This window comes from Coregonus lavaretus, assembly GCF_964263955.1.
Source record: "Coregonus lavaretus genome assembly, chromosome: 26".
Taxonomy (NCBI): domain Eukaryota; kingdom Metazoa; phylum Chordata; class Actinopteri; order Salmoniformes; family Salmonidae; genus Coregonus; species Coregonus lavaretus.
In genome coordinates, this window is record NC_140013.1 from 18456280 (window position 1) to 18474952 (window position 18673).

Sequence of the window (18673 nt, forward strand, 5' to 3'; positions counted from 1 at the left end):
ATGGCTATCTTCTGTATACCCACCCTACCTTGTCACAACACAACTGATTGGCTCAAACGCATTAAGAAGGAAAGAAATTCCTCAAATTAACTTTTAAGAAGGCATACCTGTTAATTGAAATGTATTACAGGTGACTACCTCATGAAGCTGGTTGAGAGAATGCCAAGAGTGTGCAAAGCTGTCATCAAGGCAAAGGGTGGCTATTTGAAATTTATATATTTAGATTTGTTTAACACTTTTTTGGTTACTACATGATTCCATATGTGTTATTTCATAGTTTTGATGTCTTCACTATTATTCTACAATGTAGAAAATAGTAAAAATAAAGAAAAACCCTTTAATGAGTAGTCTGTCCAAACTTTTGACTGGTACTGTACATGTCAGTGTTTATACACACAACAAGTAGGTCACATGGGGGAGAGGTATTGTGCCTTGAGGTGTTGCTTTATTTGTTTTTTGAAACCAGATTTGCTGTTCACTTGCGCTGAATAAGATGGAAGTGAGTTCCATGCACTCATGGCTCTGTATAATACTGTACATTACCTTCAATTTGTTCTGGACCTGGGGACTGTGAAAAGACCCCTGGTGGCATGTCTGGTGTGGTAAGTGTGTGTGTCAGTGCTGTGTGTAAGTTGACTATGCAAACAATGTGGAATTTTCAACACATTGTTTCTTATAAAAACAAGAAGTGACACAGTCAGTCTTTCCTCAACTCTTAGCCAAGAGAGACCGGAATGCATAGTATTAATATTAGCCCTCTGATTACAATGAAGAGCAAGACGTGCCGCTCTGTTCTGGGTCAGCTGCAGCTTAACTAGGTCTTTCCTTGCAGCACTTGACTATATGACTGGATATTAATCAACATAAGATAAAACTAGAGCCTGCAGGAATTGATTTGTGGAGTGTGGTGTCAAAAAAGCAAAGCATCTATTTATTATGGACAGACCTCTCCCCATCTTTACAATCATTGAATCTATATGTTTTGACCATGACAGTTTACAATCTAAGGCAACACCAAGTTATTTAGTCTCCTCAACTTGTTCAACAGCCACACCATTCATTACCAGATTCAGCTGAGGTCTAGAACTTAGGGAATGATGTACCAAATACAATGCTTTTAGTTTTAGAGATGTTCAGGACCAGTTTATTACTGGCCACCCATTCCAAAACAGACTGCAACTCTTTGTTAAGGGTTTCAGTGACTTCATTAGCTGTGGTTGCTGATGCGTATATGGTTCATTCATCAACAAACAGTGGGGAGAACAAGTATTTGATACACTGCCGATTTTGCAGGTTTTCCTACTTACAAAGCATGTAGAGGTCTGTAATTTTTTATCATAGGTACACTTCAATTGTGAGAGACGGAATCTAAAACAAAAATCCAGAAAATCACATTGTATGATTTTTAAGTAATTAATTTGCATTTTATTGCATGACATAAGTATTTGATACATCAGAAAAGCAGAACTTAATATTTGGCCTTTGTTTGCAATTACAGAGATAATACATTTCCTGTAGGTCTTGACCAGGTTTGCACACACTGCAGCAGGGATTTTGGCCCACTCCTCCATACAGACCTTCTCCAGATCCTTCAGGTTTCGGGGCTGTCGCTGGGCAATACAGACTTTCAGCTCCCTCCAAAGATTTTCTATTGGGTTCAGGTCTGGAGACTGGCTAGGCCACTCCAGGACCTTGAGATGCTTCTTACGGAGCCACTCCTTAGTTGCCCTGGCTGTGTGTTTCGGGTCATTGTCATGCTGGAAGACCCAGCCACGACCCATCTTCAATGCTCTTACTGAGGGAAGGAGGTTGTTGGCCAAGATCTCGCGATACATGGTCCCATTCATCCTCCCCTCAATATGGTGCAGTCGTCCTGTCCCCTTTGCAGAAAAGCATCCCCAAAGAATGATGTTTCCACCTCCATGCTTCACGGTTGGGATGGTGTTCTTGGGGTTGTACTCATCCTTCTTCTTCCTCCAAACACGGCGAGTGGAGTTTAGACCAAAAAGCTCAATTTTTGTCTCATCTGACCACATGACCTTCTCCCATTCCTCCTCTGGATCATCCAGATGGTCATTGGCAAACTTCAGACGGGCCTGGACATGCGCTGGCTTGAGCAGGGGGACCTTGCGTGCGCTGCAGGATTTTAATCCATGATGGCGTAGTGTGTTACTAATGGTTTTCTTTGAGACTGTGGTCCCAGCTCTCTTCAGGTCATTGACCAGGTCCTGCCGTGTAGTTCTGGGCTGATCCCTCACCCTCCTCATGATCATTGATGCCCCACGAGGTGAGATCTTGCATGGAGCCCCAGACCGAGGGTGATTGACCGTCATCTTGAACTTCTTCCATTTTCTAATAATTGCGCCAACAGTTGTTGCCTTCTCACCAAGCTGCTTGCCTATTGTCCTGTAGCCCATCCCAGCCTTGTGCAGGTCTACAATTTTATCCCTGATGTCCTTACACAGCTCTCTGGTCTTGGCCATTGTGGAGAGGTTGGAGTCTGTTTGATTGAGTGTGTGGACAGGTGTCTTTTATACAGGTAACGAGTTCAAACAGGTGCAGTTAATACAGGTAATGAGTGGAGAACAGGAGGGCTTCTTAAAGAAAAACTAACAGGTCTGTGAGAGCCGGAATTCTTAATGGTTGGTAGGTGATCAAATACTTATGTCACGCAATAAAATGCTAATTAATTACTTAAAAATCATACAATGTGATTTTCTGGATTTTTGTTTTAGATTCCGTCTCTCACAGTTGAAGTGTACCTATGATAAAAATGACAGACCTCTACATGCTTTGTAAGTAGGAAAACATGCAAAATCGGCAGTGTATCAAATACTTGTTCTCCCCACTGTACATGGACACACATGCTTTGTTTAATGCCAGTGGCAGGTCATTGGTAAAAATAGAAAAGAGTAGAGGGCCTAGAGAGCTGCCCTGTGGTATACCACACTTTACATGTTTGACATTAGAGAAGCTTCAATTAAAGAAAACCCCTTGAGTTCTATTAGATAGATAGGTCTGAATCCACAATATGGCAGAAGTTGAAAAGCCATAACACATACGTTTTCTCTACAACAGGTTATGGTCAATAATATTAAATTATTCACTGAAATCTAACAGTACAGCTCCCACAATCTTCTTATTATCCATTTCTTTCAACCAATAATCAGCCATTTGTGTCAGTGCAGTACATGTTGACTGCTCTTCTCTATAAGCATGCTGAAAGTCTGTTGTTAATTTGTTTACAGAGAAATAGCATTGTATTTGGTCAAACACAATTTTTCCAACAGTTTGCTAAGAGCTAGCAGCAAGCTTACAGGTCTGCTGTTAGAACCAGTAAAGGCCACTTTCCCACTCTTGGGTAGCAGAATGACATTGGCTTCCCTCCAGGCCTGAGGACAGACTTTCCTCTAGGCTCAGATAAAAGATATGACAGATAGGAGTTACCACCCTCAGAAGCTTTCCATCTAAGTTTTAAATGCCAGGAGGTTTGTCATTATTGATAGATAACAATGATCTTTCCACCTCTCCTATACTAACTTTACAAAATTTTAACTTGCAATGCTTTCAAACTTGCAATGCAAAATTCTAACTTGCAATTCAAACTTGCATGAGTACGATGGCTCAATGTTGTTGGCATTTCCTGCCTAAGTTTGCCCACTTTGCCAATTAAGTAATCATTAAAATAATTTGCAACATCAAATGGTTTTGTGATGAATAAGCCATCTGATTCGATCTAAGATGGAGTTTAACTTGTCTTTCTGCCCATAATTTCATTTAAAGTACTCCAAAGTTTTTTATATCATTGATCTTGGTTTCATAATACAGTTTATTCTTCTTTTTGTTGAGTTTAGTCACATAATTTCTCAATTTGCAGTAAGTCAGCCAGTCAGATGTGCAGCCAGACTTATTAGCCACTCATTTTGCCCCATCTCTTTCAACCATACGGTTTTTCAATTCCTCATCAATCCATGGAGCCTTAACAGTTCTAACAGTCAGTTTCTTAACAGGTGCATGTTTATCAATAACTGGAAGAAGCAACTTCATAAATTCATCAAGTGCAGTGTCTGGATGCTCCTTATTAATCACATCAGACCAACAAATATTTTTAACATCATCCACATAAGAGTCACAGCAAAATATTTTTACACTATTTTAGTCCCAGCGGACTCAAGTACATCTATCGCCAACCGTGCAAGACCATTTTTTTGTAAAGGATCGCAAGGCCTTGAAGATCGACCAGTTGGTGGCCACTGCTTTAGCCAATCACAGAGCCTCCTCTCCTCCCCTCCACTCAACGCCACTCCTATCTTCTCTCCGCTCCTCTCTCTCTGACAGATGCCTCTGTACATTGGACCATGTGCACAACAGGAATGTGGCGCCTCCCTCCTCTCTCTGTCAGAGCCCTCATTAGAAAACCATTTAAAACCATTTAAACTCTGTCTGTCTAGGCCTGTGTGTGTCAGGAGGTGCATGTGTTTGTGTGTGTGTCAGGTGTGTGTGCAGTGTGTGCGTGTGTGTGTGCATGCATGTGTGCGTATGTGTGGGGGGTGACTTTGTGTTTGTGTGTGCATGCATGTGTGTGTGTGTGTGTGTGTCAGTGACTGTGTATGTGTGTGTTTACAATGTGCTGGGCCTCCTAGCTGGTTCAGTGCTAGTATGAGGGCTGTTTTATGAAAGCAGTGCTTGTCGTGTTCTGTGATGCTGTTGGTTTTTACCAGGCCTGTGGGAGTTTATCTACAGGAGGGTAACAGGCAGGGCTTTAGGATGGTAGATCAGGGTTTAGAGAGGAAGGTGGCATGACAGGAAACACCCCAATAAAACACTGTCTGCTGTTGGTCACATTTCACCATCTGACTGACCACAACACTGGAGGCTGTTCCTCCCTCCCTCCCCAAACTCTTTATCTCTCTCTCTGTCTATCTCTTTCTCGGTCCTCTCTCTCCCTCACTCTCTTCCCCTCCAACCCTCTCCCTCCCTCCCTCCCTCCCTCCCTCCGTCTCCCTCCTTACTCTCTCTATTTGTAAACTTCCCTGTCATAACTCAGCACCAAGCCGTTAAAGCTGCCAGCTCCGTTTTGAGCCCAGCTCCCCTGTCAGCCATTAAAACAGCAACAGCCTGTTAATGGGCTGAACAAGTCAATCACAGACCCTCCATAGATAGCTAACAGGCTCCATAGATAGCTAACAAGCTCCATAGATAGCTAACAAGTTCCATAGATAGCAAACAGGCTCCATAGATAGCTAACAGCCTCCATAGATAGCTAACAGCCTCCATAGATAGCTAATAGCCTCCATAGATAGCTAGGAGCCTCCATAGATAGTTAACAGCCTCCATAGATAGCTAACAGCCTCCATAGATAGCTAACAGCCTCCATAGATAGCTAATAGCCTCCATAGATAGCTAAGAGCCTCCATAGGTAGCTAACAGGCTCCATAGATATCTAACAGGCTCCATAGATTGCCAACAGGCTCCATAGTTTGCCAACAGGCTCCATAGATAGCTAACAGCCTCCATAGATAGCTAACAACCTCCATAGATAGCTAACAGCCTCCATAGATAGCTAATAGCCTCCATAGATAGCTAACAGCCTCCATAGATAGTGAACAGCCTCCATAGATAGCTAATAGCCTCCATAGATAGCTAATAGCCTCCATAGATAGCTAAGAGCCTCCATAGATAGTGAACAGCCTCCATAGATAGCTAACAGGCTGCATAGATAGCTAATAGCCTCCATAGTATTAGCTATATTAGATGCTGCTGGATCCCTTCAGGTGACACACTGGCAGCGTTCTGGGGGGTTACTGGGACTGTTGACTACTCATAGACAAGTCTGCCTCTCCCTCTTTCACACACACAGGCAAGCATGGGCATGACACACACACACTAGTGGGGACACAGAGAAATGGATTAGCAGCACTGTTAAAAAATGTATTGTGAAGGGGAGGAGGGGGGGGGGGGGGGGGGGGTGCTGGTACAAGGTCGCTCCACATTGACTTGCTCTTGTAGGTGGTCAGCTCACCCCTGCTAAGGCCCCCCTCCTACTCCCCCGGTCCTGTACTCTTTGTCATAATGTAGGTAACACTTTGTGTATGTAGGTAACTGTGTCCATAGGTAAAACCGTGTGTATGTAGTAACTGTGTGTATGTGTGTAAAACTGTGTGTACGTAGGTAAACCTGTGTGTATGTAGGTAGAACTGTGTGTGTGTGTGTGTAGGTATAACTGTGTGTGTGTGTAGGTAGAACTGTGTGTGTGTAGGTAGAACTGTGTGTGTGTAGGTAGAACTGTGTGTGTGTAGGTATAACTGTGTGTGTGTAGGTAGAACTGTGTGTGTGTAGGTAGAACTGTGTGTGTAGATGAAACAATTTAGCAGAATAATTCCTGTTACTAATATATAATGAAACACAGCTGCTGTTGTAATATCTTGTCTCTCTCTCTCTCCTTCGTGCTGATAGACCAGCAGCCATGTTCTGTGTGTTTCAACAAACAGACAGACATACAAGTAGTTTAAAGTAGCATGTATTTGTTAACAGGGCATGTTGGCTGGTGTGCTGCTCTCTCCCCCTCCTCCCCAAGCTGAGCCCAGGAAAAGCCCTGTCCGGACATAAAACACTACATTTTAAATAGCTTTTGTCATTAATGCTTTATTAATTGCCTGGGGCAACACTAACCCGACGCAGGGTGTTCTAGAAATATCTGACACTTTGAGGTCAGAGCTGCTCCCGCTGTGTTACAGAGTGACCGTGGTGGTGGTTCAGCGTTTCTCTGGCTGCGTCCCAAATGGCACCCTATTCTCTATATAGTGCACTACTTTTAACCAGGGCCCATAGGTTGCCATTTGGGACACAACCTTTGACTGCTTCTCCGTCTCTGAGGAAGGAAGGAGAAGGATTTCTTTCTTTCTTTGTCTTCAGCCTCTGTTCACATACAGTACAGCACTCCTTTCTTTTTAAAGTAATGTTGTTTATAAGAGGTAAATCAAGTATGTATTTGTAAGTGCTTTAGTCATGCACTGTGTACCCTGTCTCTGTTCCTCAGTTTGAGCACAATGTTATTTATAATTCATGGTATATATTTTATTGTGGTGTTTCCTTCTGGGTTGAATACCGATGAACAGAGAACGCATCAGACCCACCGTAGATACAGATACAGAGTATTTTACTTGAGCATAGGTTGTTTCATGGACACACACATACATGCACGCACGCACACAGAGTGACACAAAGAAACACACCCTGACGTCTGAGGTGTCTCTCTGGCAGTGCCTCCAGGAGCGGGTGATGGCTGAGAAGGTCCGGTCTGGATGGTCAAACTTGTTGTTGTTAGCATTCAGGAAGAACGTGGTGAAAGGCTCCTGCAAGAGAAAACACACACACATTTTACGTTGAGCAAAGGATGTTTCATGGACACACACACACAAAAACATCAGAACACACATAACACCACCATACCAAACCATACTCTCAGTGAACTAGATTTTCTAATGTGTGTTCAGAATGAATAATTTCAGAATTCTGCTGGTTGTGACAGAGAGAAAGGACAATGAGAATGTCTCTTATTGGAACCATAAATGCGGTAAAGAGGTCAATGGAACGCAGACCGTGGGGGATAGAAGAAGGACTCCGGACTGTTGCACATTCAACAAATCTGATCTAACAAAGTGGATATTCGTCAAATTTGTTATGATTGATGTATTGTAACAGGCCCACAATGTGATTACTAAAGTACGATTTTGATATATTTTGCTGTTTTCGCTGCATAACATTTAAAAGTACACAATACACATATAAACAATAGCCTAACTGTAGGCTAATTTTGCTGGGGGGCAATGAGGAGATTCGGGATCTTTCCCCCACGGCATCTTTCCCCCATGCATTTCCATGGCATTTCCATTGTTTGGGTGGAGTTCCATTGACCTCTTTACCGCATCTATGATGTGTTTCTGTGTCTGTGTATGTGAGGTTCCTGTGCCAGACAAATGTCTGTCTTTCTGTCTTTCTGTCTGTCTGTCTGTCTGTCTGTCTGTCTGTCTGTCCTCCCCTACTGTACATTACCCACAATGCCATAGGGAGTATTAATTACTGTGCTTCCTGGTCGCCGGGAGCGACGGTGCTAATTGGCTGATACTGCATGTGGTGTTTACAGTCTGAGATGGAGACAGTTTTCTGATGGAGGGATGTAGAGAGGAGAGGAGGAGAGATGGAGGAGAGGAGGAGTGTAGGTAGTGAGGAGTGGTGTAAGTGCTGTCAGAGGAACTATTCTAATTCACCAGCCCCTCTGCTAACGAGGGGGAGAGGAGGGGGAGAGGAGGAGGAGAGGAGGAGGAGAGTGGCTGGCAAAGGGAGAACGGGGGGGATGCTACTAACTCCCCATCAAGCTTTCTCCAATTAACGAGCTACCTAACATATCAAATATGGCCACCATTTGGATTCCACTGGTATTTACTAAACACTAGGTGGTATCAATGTCCTTTCAACAGTATAGATTGTGTGACTTACTATCTAACTAACTTACTAGCTGCCATTTTGAAAATATTATTTAGGATAAAAAACGACTTACGTCTACACTCGAACGTCTAAAATCAGATTGAAAGTATGTAGAAATGATAATGGACCTATATATATTAATTTTTTTCTTGTTGTATTTTACCCCCTTTTTCTCTCCAATTCCTATCTTGTCTCATCGCTGCAACTGCCCAACGGGCTCGGGAGGTGAAGGTTGAGTCATTCGTCCTCCGAAACATGACCCGCCAAACCGCGCTTCTTAACACCCGCACACTTAACCCGGATGCCAGCCGCACCAATGTCTCGGAAGAAACACTGTTCAACTGACGATCAAAGTCAGCCTGCAGGCGCCCAGCCCACCACAAGGAGTCGCTAGAGCATGATGAGCCAAGTAAAGCCTCCCCGGCCAAACTCTCCCCTAACCCGGACGACGCTGGGCCAATTGTGCGCCGCCCTATGGGACTCCCGATCACGGCCGGTTGTGATACAGCCCCGGATCGAACCCCTGGTCTGTACTGACGCCTTTAGCACTGCGATGCAGTGACTTAGACCGCTGCGCCACTCCTGAAGCCCCTGGACCTATATCTTTTTTATCAACCACCCCTTTTCTGGGTATAGGGTACAGGGAATAGGGTATTGGGTGGATGGGGTATAGAGTACGTACTATCCTGAGCAGCCAGAGCAGGGTGGAGTTAGCGGTGGAGTAGTGGGTGTTGTAGTGATATGGGGGGGTCTGGTCCTCTTCCCACGTCTCGTAGCGCTCTGCATAGAACACTGCACGCTTCGGGTTCAACGCTCCGATTGGCTAAGGGAGAAACAGGAAGACAAGAAGTTACATAAAGTAGATAGAGTATATGATGTTCAGTATATAACTGATGTTTAAGACTTCGCAGACAGGCAGCTCCTAGAGCAGGCTGGTCAAACACACGGCCCCCAGGCCAAATGAGACAATTTAATGTGTCCCACCATGTTGTCATGGTAAAAAAACACCACAGCCTTCCAGGAGTTTAGTAAGGCCTGCTATTGATATTACAGTAATTAGCTGATCAATGGATAAAACAAGAAATACATTACTTTACAACCCAAATATTGGCCTTTGACAGCGTGTTTCACTCTTCTGGAACAGAGGCCAAGTCAATATTACATTCTGGGTCCCAGCCTCTCTGTAATACACCAAGACTGTGTCCCAAATAGCAACCCATTCCCAATATAGTGCACTACTTTTGACCAGGGCCCATAGGGCTCTGGTCAAAAGTAGTGCACTCTGTAGGTAATAGGATGCCATTTGGTATGGGCCCTACGCCAATATTATGCCTTTGCTTTCTCATGTGTTTTTTAAAGGCAATCTAATTAGCCCATTAAAATACATTTAGTGGAGGTTAAATAGCTTTCTCTGCCTTTTCAATCACCCTGGCCAACAGGTACACACAGGTACATTGGCAGTCAATATTAATACACTCAGTGCTATAGAGCCAGTGTGTGTGTGTGTGTGTGTGTGTGTGTGTGTGTGTGTGTGTGTGTTTGTGTGTGCGCAGCGGCCATATCTCGGATTGACCACAGGAATCATGGGAAATCTACCCCAGCAAAGCCCTTGATTCAGACGAGCTGCAGCTAGTGGAGAGACCAACAACTAAAAATAAAATCACTTGAAATATCAAATCATTAAGATTGTGCCGTTACTCCAGTATTCCCATGGCTAGAGTTATGAGAGTGTTACAACATTCTATAACAGCATTCTATTCCCTATACAGTGGGGAAAAAAAGTATTTAGTCAGCCACCAATTGTGCAAGTTCTCCCACTTAAAAAGATGAGAGAGGCCTGTAATTTTCATCATAGGTACACGTCAACTATGATAGACAAAATGAGAAAAGAAAATCCAGAAAATCACATTGTAGGATTTTTAATGAATTTATTTGCAAATTATGGTGGAAAATAAGTATTTGGTCACCTACAAACAAGCAAGATTTCTGGCTCTCACAGACCTGTAACTTCTTCTTTAAGAGGCTCCTCTGTCCTCCACTCGTTACCTGTATTAATGGCACCTGTTTGAACTTGTTATCAGTATAAAAGACACCTGTCCACAACCTCAAACAGTCACACTCCAAACTCCACTATAGCCAAGATCAAAGAGCTGTCAAAGGACACCAGAAACAAAATTGTAGACCTGCACCAGGCTGGGAAGACTGAATCTGCAATAGGTAAGCAGCTTGGTTTGAAGAAATCAACTGTGGGAGCAATTATTAGGAAATGGAAGACAGACAAGACCACTGATAATCTCCCTCGATCTGGGGCTCCACGCAAGATCTCACCCCGTGGGGTCAAAATGATCACAAGAACGGTGAGCAAAAATCCCAGAACCACACGGGGGGACCTAGTGAATGACCTGCAGAGAGCTGGGACCAAAGTAACAAAGCCTACCATCAGTAACACACTACGCCGCCAGGGACTCAAATCCTGCAGTGCCAGACATGTCCCCCTGCTTAAGCCAGTACATGTCCAGGCCCGTCTGAAGTTTGCTAGAGTGCATTTGGATGATCAAGGAGAGGATTGGGAGAATGTCATATGGTCAGATGAAACCAAAATATAACTTTTTGGTAAAATCTCAACTCGTCGTGTTTGGAGGACAAAGAATGCTGAGTTGCATCCAAAGAACACCATACCTACTGTGAAGCATGGGGGTGGAAACATCATGCTTTGGGGCTGTTTTTCTGCAAAGGGACCAGGACGACTGATCCGTGTAAAGGAAAGAATGAATGGGGCCATGTATCGTGAGATTTTGAGTGAAAACCTCCTTCCATCAGCAAGGGCATTGAAGATGAAACGTTGCTGGGTCTTTCAGCATGACAATGATCCCAAACACACCGCCCGGGCAACGAAGGAGTGGCTTCGTAAGAAGCATTTCAAGGTCCTGGAGTGGCCTAGCCAGTCTCCAGATCTCAACCCCATAGAAAATCTTTGGAGGGAGTTGAAAGTCTGTGTTGCCCAGCGACAGCCCCAAAACATCACTGCTCTAGAGGAGATCTGCATGGAGGAATGGGCCAAAATACCAGCAACAGTGTGTGAAAACCTTGTGAAGACTTACAGAAAACGTTTGACCTGTGTCATTGCCAACAAAGGGTATATAACAAAGTATTGAGAAACTTTTGTTATTGACCAAATACTTATTTTCCACCATAATTTGCAAATAAATTCATAAAAAATCCTACAATATGATTTTCTGGAATTTTTTTCTTCATTTTGTCTGTCATAGTTGACGTGTACCTATGATGAAAATTACAGGCCTCTCTCATCTTTTTAAGTGGGAGAACTTGCACAATTGGTGGCTGACTAAATACTTTTTTCCCCCACTGTATAGTGCACTAGAGGGCCCTGGATTACATGTATAGTGAATAGGGTTCCATATGAGATGCAGCGTAGACTGTTTCGTCATCTTCATTATGTTCCCACAGCCCATACCTCCCTCTATGTGGCAAAGAACATATGGCATTATTAGGAATGTTTGACTACCGCTCAACTCTCTCACTCCAAACCAACTGGTCATGTCTGGTTTCCTTCTACGTTCCTTTCTTTCCTCTCCAACATAATGACCGTCAACATCGATGCTAGCACGATGAGGGAGAATGAAAGAGAAGTTTATGGAGATCGGCTGAGATTTACGGGGTGATAATAGGCTGTCATGTGACGTCTGGGGCCGGCTGTGATTGGGCTGTGGGCTACAGGAAGTCAGACAGGCTGTTAAAAGTCCAGGAGGAACCAGTCTGGTCTCAGTCAGCTTAGCCCAATCATAGCTGCAGCTGGACAGCACAGACAGCTAATAGGACAGACTGGATTTCAACCCGGGTCTGACAACCAATTAACATGGTCTCACAGCTAACATGTTCTCAAAGCTAACATGGTCTCATAGCTAACATTGTCTCACAGCTAACATGTTCTCATAGCTAACATGGTCTCACAGCTAACATGGTCTCATATCTAACGTGGTCTCACAGCTAACGTGGTCTCACAGCTAACATGGTCTCACAGCTAACATGGTCTCACTGCTAACGTGGTCTCATAGCTAACATGGTCTCATAGCTAACATGGTCTCACAGGTAACATGGTTTCATAGCTAACGTGGTCTCACAGCTAACGTGGCCTGATAGCTAGCTAAGAACCCCAAACACAAAGAGACTGTCAATATGAATATTTCCACTAAACCCAGCAGCAAGATGGATGTCGTATCTTAAGGATAAAACAGCGCTGACAAATGGTTAAAAGCAGCAGGTGGACGTCATATCGCCACAGAACATCGGCCGTCATTTTCTGTTCATTTCCAGACTATTCTACATGTTGAATCGCCACCATTCGTTGACACACAGAAGGTGATTTACTGCGCACGGCTGATGTTGGTTATAGTGTGTCTTGTCTATTACATCTTACAGGCTTCTTCTGTCACCCTCACAGACAGCTCGTAACCTATAAAAATATATGGGGGCTTTAGCCTGCTAAACTAGCTCATTAGTAAGACATTAAAAAGCTGTTAACATGGTAGATAATGTTGGGTCTTAAGTGGCCATAAGGTCATTCTAAAGCGCTAAGCCTTTCATATGCATGCAGCACCAGCAACCTGGCACCCTATTCCCTTTATAGTATACTACTTTTGACCATGGTCTATAGGGTGCCATTTGGGTAAAAAACGTTTGGCTAGTTCACTCAAACAAAACAACATCCATTTCTGGTTATACTCTGACCTTCTCTGTTGTTGATGTGTGACAGCTAGCTACCTAGCTAACTTTGCCACAACGTGGTATTTCATTGATTTCTTGACATAAACACACTTTAAAGCAACCAGGCATGTTAGGTGTGTTGATTCTACTAGCAACTAAGTTACTTAAGCTTAATTGATGGAACCATGTTGCTAATGTTGGATGCTAATAGATACTGGGTGGGAGATAGGGATATAGGGTCCTGGTCAAAAGTTGTGCACTACATAGGGAATTGGGTGCCATATGGGACTCCATTCCGTGGCTGGTTAGTGGGGTAGAGTACTGACAACAAACTTTTTTCTCTACCATTCCTCTAACACACAGTAATCATCAGCTCCCTTTTCTCAGGTGGTTATGTAAATACAGGACATGATAAGGAGACAATAAAAACAAGTGCTTTAGACAGCTCTGCATTTACCTCCTTCTGAGTTCACTCCCATGAATAATACCTGACCTAGTGATATCTACCTGCACCACCAAACAAGACATGATCAAACCTAGCTGCTGGATTATAGGGCTGTCACATGCTACACTAGATAAACCACTCATCACATGTAATTAGGATCATTCTCTGACTGCAGAGAGCAGAGACCCCAAAGTGGAGGATCCAAGAGGAGCGTGTGTGTATGTGTGTGTGTGTGCATGCGAGTGTGTGGAACACAGAGAAAGAGAAAGTGTTGTGGTTTGTGTGGTAATATCTAGGCTACCTCCCGAGGAGACACACGTTTTCTCTCTGGGCTTGTCAGAAGAAGCACCTTGAACAGCTACAATCTAGTTCTTCAGAGTTCTTTGTTTGGGTGGTTTCTCTCATGGTATAGGTTTTCTGAAGTTCGGTTGCAGTCTATAAAACATTGATACAGTAAAGGGTGATATACACAATTAGCACCACTACATTTCCAGAGTTGTCTATGAGAGTGTGGCTGCGCAGCTAGCTAGCTACATTGCTAACTTTCACTACAACATAAACAATAAACTTTTCAGCAGCAACTTTTGTTAACTCTTTTAAAAACATGAATAGGATTTGCTACTAGCAACTAAGCAGAGAAGCGAATTAATGTAACGTCACAATGGTAAACACAGCATAATAGTGTAGCGACCCTGAATTCATAAGCACATATATGTGCACATTATGGTCCTGTGTGGCTCAGTTGGTAGAGCATGGCACTTGCAACGCCTGAGTTGTAGGTTCGATTCCCACGGGGCACCAGTACGAAAAAGTAAGAAAATTGATGCATTTTCGCTCTAGATAAGAGCATCTGCTAAATGACTAAAATGTAAATATATAGACTTTTCCAAGGGTGCTAGCCATCGAAAACGTGAAGGGCTCTGGTTCATAAGGTTGCGGGTTCGAAGACCACCATGGACAAGCTCCCACTCCCTCTCCGTTTCATAACAGTAGCTATGAGGTAAAGTACATCAGGTACATATGTCTGCTGTCACTTCACAGCTTTGGCTGTTTCTCCCTGAGAGAAGTTTTGACAGAGTCACATCACATCACTTCCTATCAGAGACACACAAAAGCAGGTAGAACAAGAGCCGTGATAAACATCTAGATTGTTAAGCAGAGCACACTCAGTATGTCTTCATATAGGGTTATATGCGTTTCCACTCCATCAACTAACAGCTATGAGGAGATGAGCTTCCCTTTCCCATCAGCCACCTGTCAGTCAGCAGGAAATAATCATTAAAACCTAATGAACTGCTCCACCACACCACTGTACCGCTCACATGGAGGGTGTGTGTGTGTGGTTGTGTGTGTGCTCCACAGGCCTGTGATCTGACAGTAAGAATGCTCCACTGTGGCCCTGAGGCAGAGAACACCCTGTTCAGTTGGATTTAACACGGATGACTGGCTGGCTGATCAGCAGGTAAATTGCAGGTGTGTGTAGGTGTGTGTAGCGCATTAAAGTAGGTGTGTGAGAGGATTAAGTGGTGTATTATCCAGGAGCTATAGGACATTTAGCCTGCTGGTACTGGCACCCACTTCCTGATTGGTAGTCAACTGACCCCATGGCGTGAGCAGCTCAGTCAGAGGACAAAATATCGCTGGATGGCAGCTTCCCAAATGGAACCGTATTCCCTACATAGTGTACTACTTTTGACCAGCACCCTATAGGGCCCGGTCAAAAGTAGAGCACTATATAGGAAATAGGGTGCCACTTGGGAAGCACAAGATGTTTGTGTTTCAGAGTAAGGTGGTTTTACATGACTCTGTTCAGAAGACTTACAGTCTCTCTCTGAGTTCCTCCCTATTTCCTCTCACGCCTGCTCTTTGTCTAATCTGTTTATATATTGGAGAACTCAAGCCCCTTCATTCCAATTCTTTACTAGCTGGTACCTCTGGAGGTAGAAGCCCTGGAGTTGGAGGTGTCTGTGCGTGTGTATGCGTGCGTGCGTGCGTGTGTGTGTGTGCGTGTGTGAGCCCTGGGGTTCCAAGGACAACTGTCAGGAGACAGAGGCCTGTGAACTCATGGTAATGAAGGCAGCTCAGCCTGTAAACAGCATGGGAGGATGTCACTGGAATACATTACAATACATAACTGTCTACCCATGCCAGAGGGCTCGGGCTCTCTCAGACAAACACACACGGCCCACCTGGTTGTGTACAGACTGAAGCCGCCACAGGGTGACAAGAGCAGAAACAACAGCAGGAAGACACAGGAAAGCTGTGTGTGTGTGTGTGTGTGTGTGTGTGTGTGTGTGTGTGTGTGTGTGTGTGTGTGTGTGTGTGTGTGTGTGTGTGTCTTACTGTAGACCTTCTGCCAGAGTGAACACTGGATTATACTGGATCACCCACTATACTACTTACCTGAACAACTCAAACCAAATGTTGTCTTTTTCAGTTACAACAGGGCTGAGTAGAAATTTTCACACAGTGACTTTATTGACTGGCTGGGTGAAACTGGTATAAACCAAGTGCAGAGATTAACCTTACAGACTACTGTTAGGAGGGAAGGGTATTCACTGACGTTATCAGTACACATGCCTACCAGGGTGCTTTAGTTGTGGGTATTTCTAATTCAAATTTTCATTGAGAGTTCAGCAACCTCTCTCATTTCCATACATTCCTTCCCCCCTTCCTGCGTTTCCCTCCTTCCCTCCCTGCCTCCCTTCTTTTCCCTCATACCCTCCCTCCCTCCCTCCCTAGCAAACATTTGTCTGGGATCTGAGGTGAGAATTGATCAAAAACGTTTGTGAAAACGGAGCTCAGATAGAGTCAGGGAGTCGGCACTTTGAGGGGGAGAGGGAACGGGGTAAGGAGGGAGCGATAGAGTGAGAGAGAAGGAAAGCTCAGACAGGAATGCGATTGTTTTCAGGTCAGTGAGCCTGTGAGTTGTAGAGAGAGAGAGAGAGAGAGAGAGAAAGAGAGCGATAAAGAGAGAGAGAGCTGCTAGGAAGTTAAACAGGGCCAGAAGCCCTCATCATACAGACACTAAAAACTATCCTACAGTTGATGGTCGAGGACAGTACCATGTCAAACAGAGCAGAGACACTAGAACATTCAGTTTATGTGCTGAGGCGATACAGTACCAAACATAGCAGAGACACTTAAAGCTTCTATTCCAGTGTTGGGATCTGTTAGGATGTCATGTTTGCCTCCCAAATGGCACCCTATTCCCTATTTAATGCACTACTTTTGACCAGAGCCCTATTGGGCCTGGTCAAAAGTAGTGCATTATATAGTGAATAGGGTGCCATTTGGGACTCAGAATATGTGGTATTCCAGTGTTAGGATCTGCTATGATGTTAAACTATCAGCTCCTTCTCTACATTCCAGCGCTGGGTTCAGACTGAGCACATGATGTCTGCATTATGATGTCTGCATTATTTCTCAGTCAAGATGGTTTTCTCTTCCAGCCTGCATGGGACTTAATAAGGAAATTCCCCTGCTGACTGAGACCCTCACCACTCCTCCTCCCCCATGTCCCCTCCTTTCCTCTCCTTCCCCCTTCCTTCCCCCTCCTGCCCCCTTTCCCCCAGTCCTACAGGTTGTATAACAGAATGTCAGTACCTTGGAGAGATCTCTGAAGTTGCCCGGCAGGGTGAGGTCCAGCTCCTCGGACTCATAGTTGGTGAGAACCCAGGGAAACACGGGGTACTGGTTCAGATCGTTGTAGGTCCTCCCTACAGACAGACAGACAGAGATCTGTTAGAGAAGTTATGTGAGAGAAAAGCGGAGGGGATGAGGTGGGGCGGGGGAGGATGTGTGAGGGGGGAGAACTGCGGGGTACAGGGGAGAACTGCGGGGTACACACAAGGCTTAGGTTACTTTGGTGACCCAGCATGCAACATTCCAGCAGAGCATTTCATCAGACTCCTCTCAGGTCAGCTTCCTGTTTCTGACAGACTAACTTCCTGTCTGGGAGGGCGACACTGCCGCTAATATAGTCCTCACTCTGCTCTATGTAGGGAGGCCTTGGTGTGTGTGTTTGTGCCTCTGACCCTATTACGGGGCTGAGTCACTGGCTTGCTAGTGCTCTCCCATGCTGTCCCTAGGAGGGGTGCATCACGTCATGCCAGGCTTTTTTGGCTATACTCGTCTTGAGTGGGTTGAGTTACTGACGTTTTCTTCCTGTCCGGTCTTGCACCCCCTCGGGCTCGTGTGCTGGGGGAGATCATCGTGGTCTATGCTCCGCCTTGTCTCAGGGCAGTAGCGGTGCATGGGTAAATTCACTGGGGAAGCCAAGCCAGGAAAAAAAAGCCATATTACAACCTATGTGTTGTAATAATTGTGTTGTTTGCTCTATAACCTGGTAGTTCATATGCCTTGCGACCATGATACAGTGAGGGAAAAAAAGTATTTGATCCCCTGCTGATTTTGTACGTTTGCCCACTGACAAAGAAATGATCAGTCTATAATTTTAATGGTAGGTTTATTTGAACAGTGAGAGACAGAATAACAACCAAAAAATCATGTCAAAAATGTTATAAATTGATTTGCATTTTAATGAGGGAAATAAGTGTTTGACCCCCTCTCAATCAGAAAGATTTCTGGCTCCCAGGTGTCATTTATACAGTTAACGAGCTGAGATTAGGAGCACACTCTTAAAGGGAGTGCTCCTAATCTCAGCTTGTTACCTGTATAAAAGACACCTGTCCACAGAAGCAATCAATCAATCAGATTCCAAACTCTCCACCATGGCCAAGACCAAAGAGCTCTCCAAGGATGACAGGGACAAGATTGTAGACCTACACAAGGCTGGAATGGGCTACAAGACCATCGCCAAGCAGCTTGGTGAGAAGGTGACAACAGTAGGTGCGATTATTCGCAAATGGAAGAAACACAAAATAACTGTCAATCTCCCTCTGCCTGGGGCTCCATGCAAGATCTCACGTCGTGGAGTTGCAATGATCATGAGAACGGTGAGGTATCAGCCCAGAACTACACGGGAGGATCTTGTCAATGATCTCAAGGCAGCTG

General features: G+C 44.5%; 1 protein-coding gene across 2 annotated transcripts in view; it reads right to left on the reverse strand.

The window, feature by feature from the left end:
- LOC311101415 (neurobeachin-like) overlaps nucleotides 1–18673 on the reverse strand; it is a gene marked incomplete at both ends in the record, with an annotated part of 295001 nt that overhangs the window by 37377 nt on the left and 238951 nt on the right. For both annotated transcript variants that reach the window (XM_084142549.1, XM_084142550.1), the window contains 3 exons: nucleotides 7236–7355; nucleotides 9170–9310; nucleotides 17264–17376. In XM_084142549.1, coding sequence (XP_083998675.1) covers nucleotides 7236–7355; nucleotides 9170–9310; nucleotides 17264–17376 — 374 coding nt within the window. The remainder of the gene's footprint in view (nucleotides 1–7235; nucleotides 7356–9169; nucleotides 9311–17263; nucleotides 17377–18673) is intronic.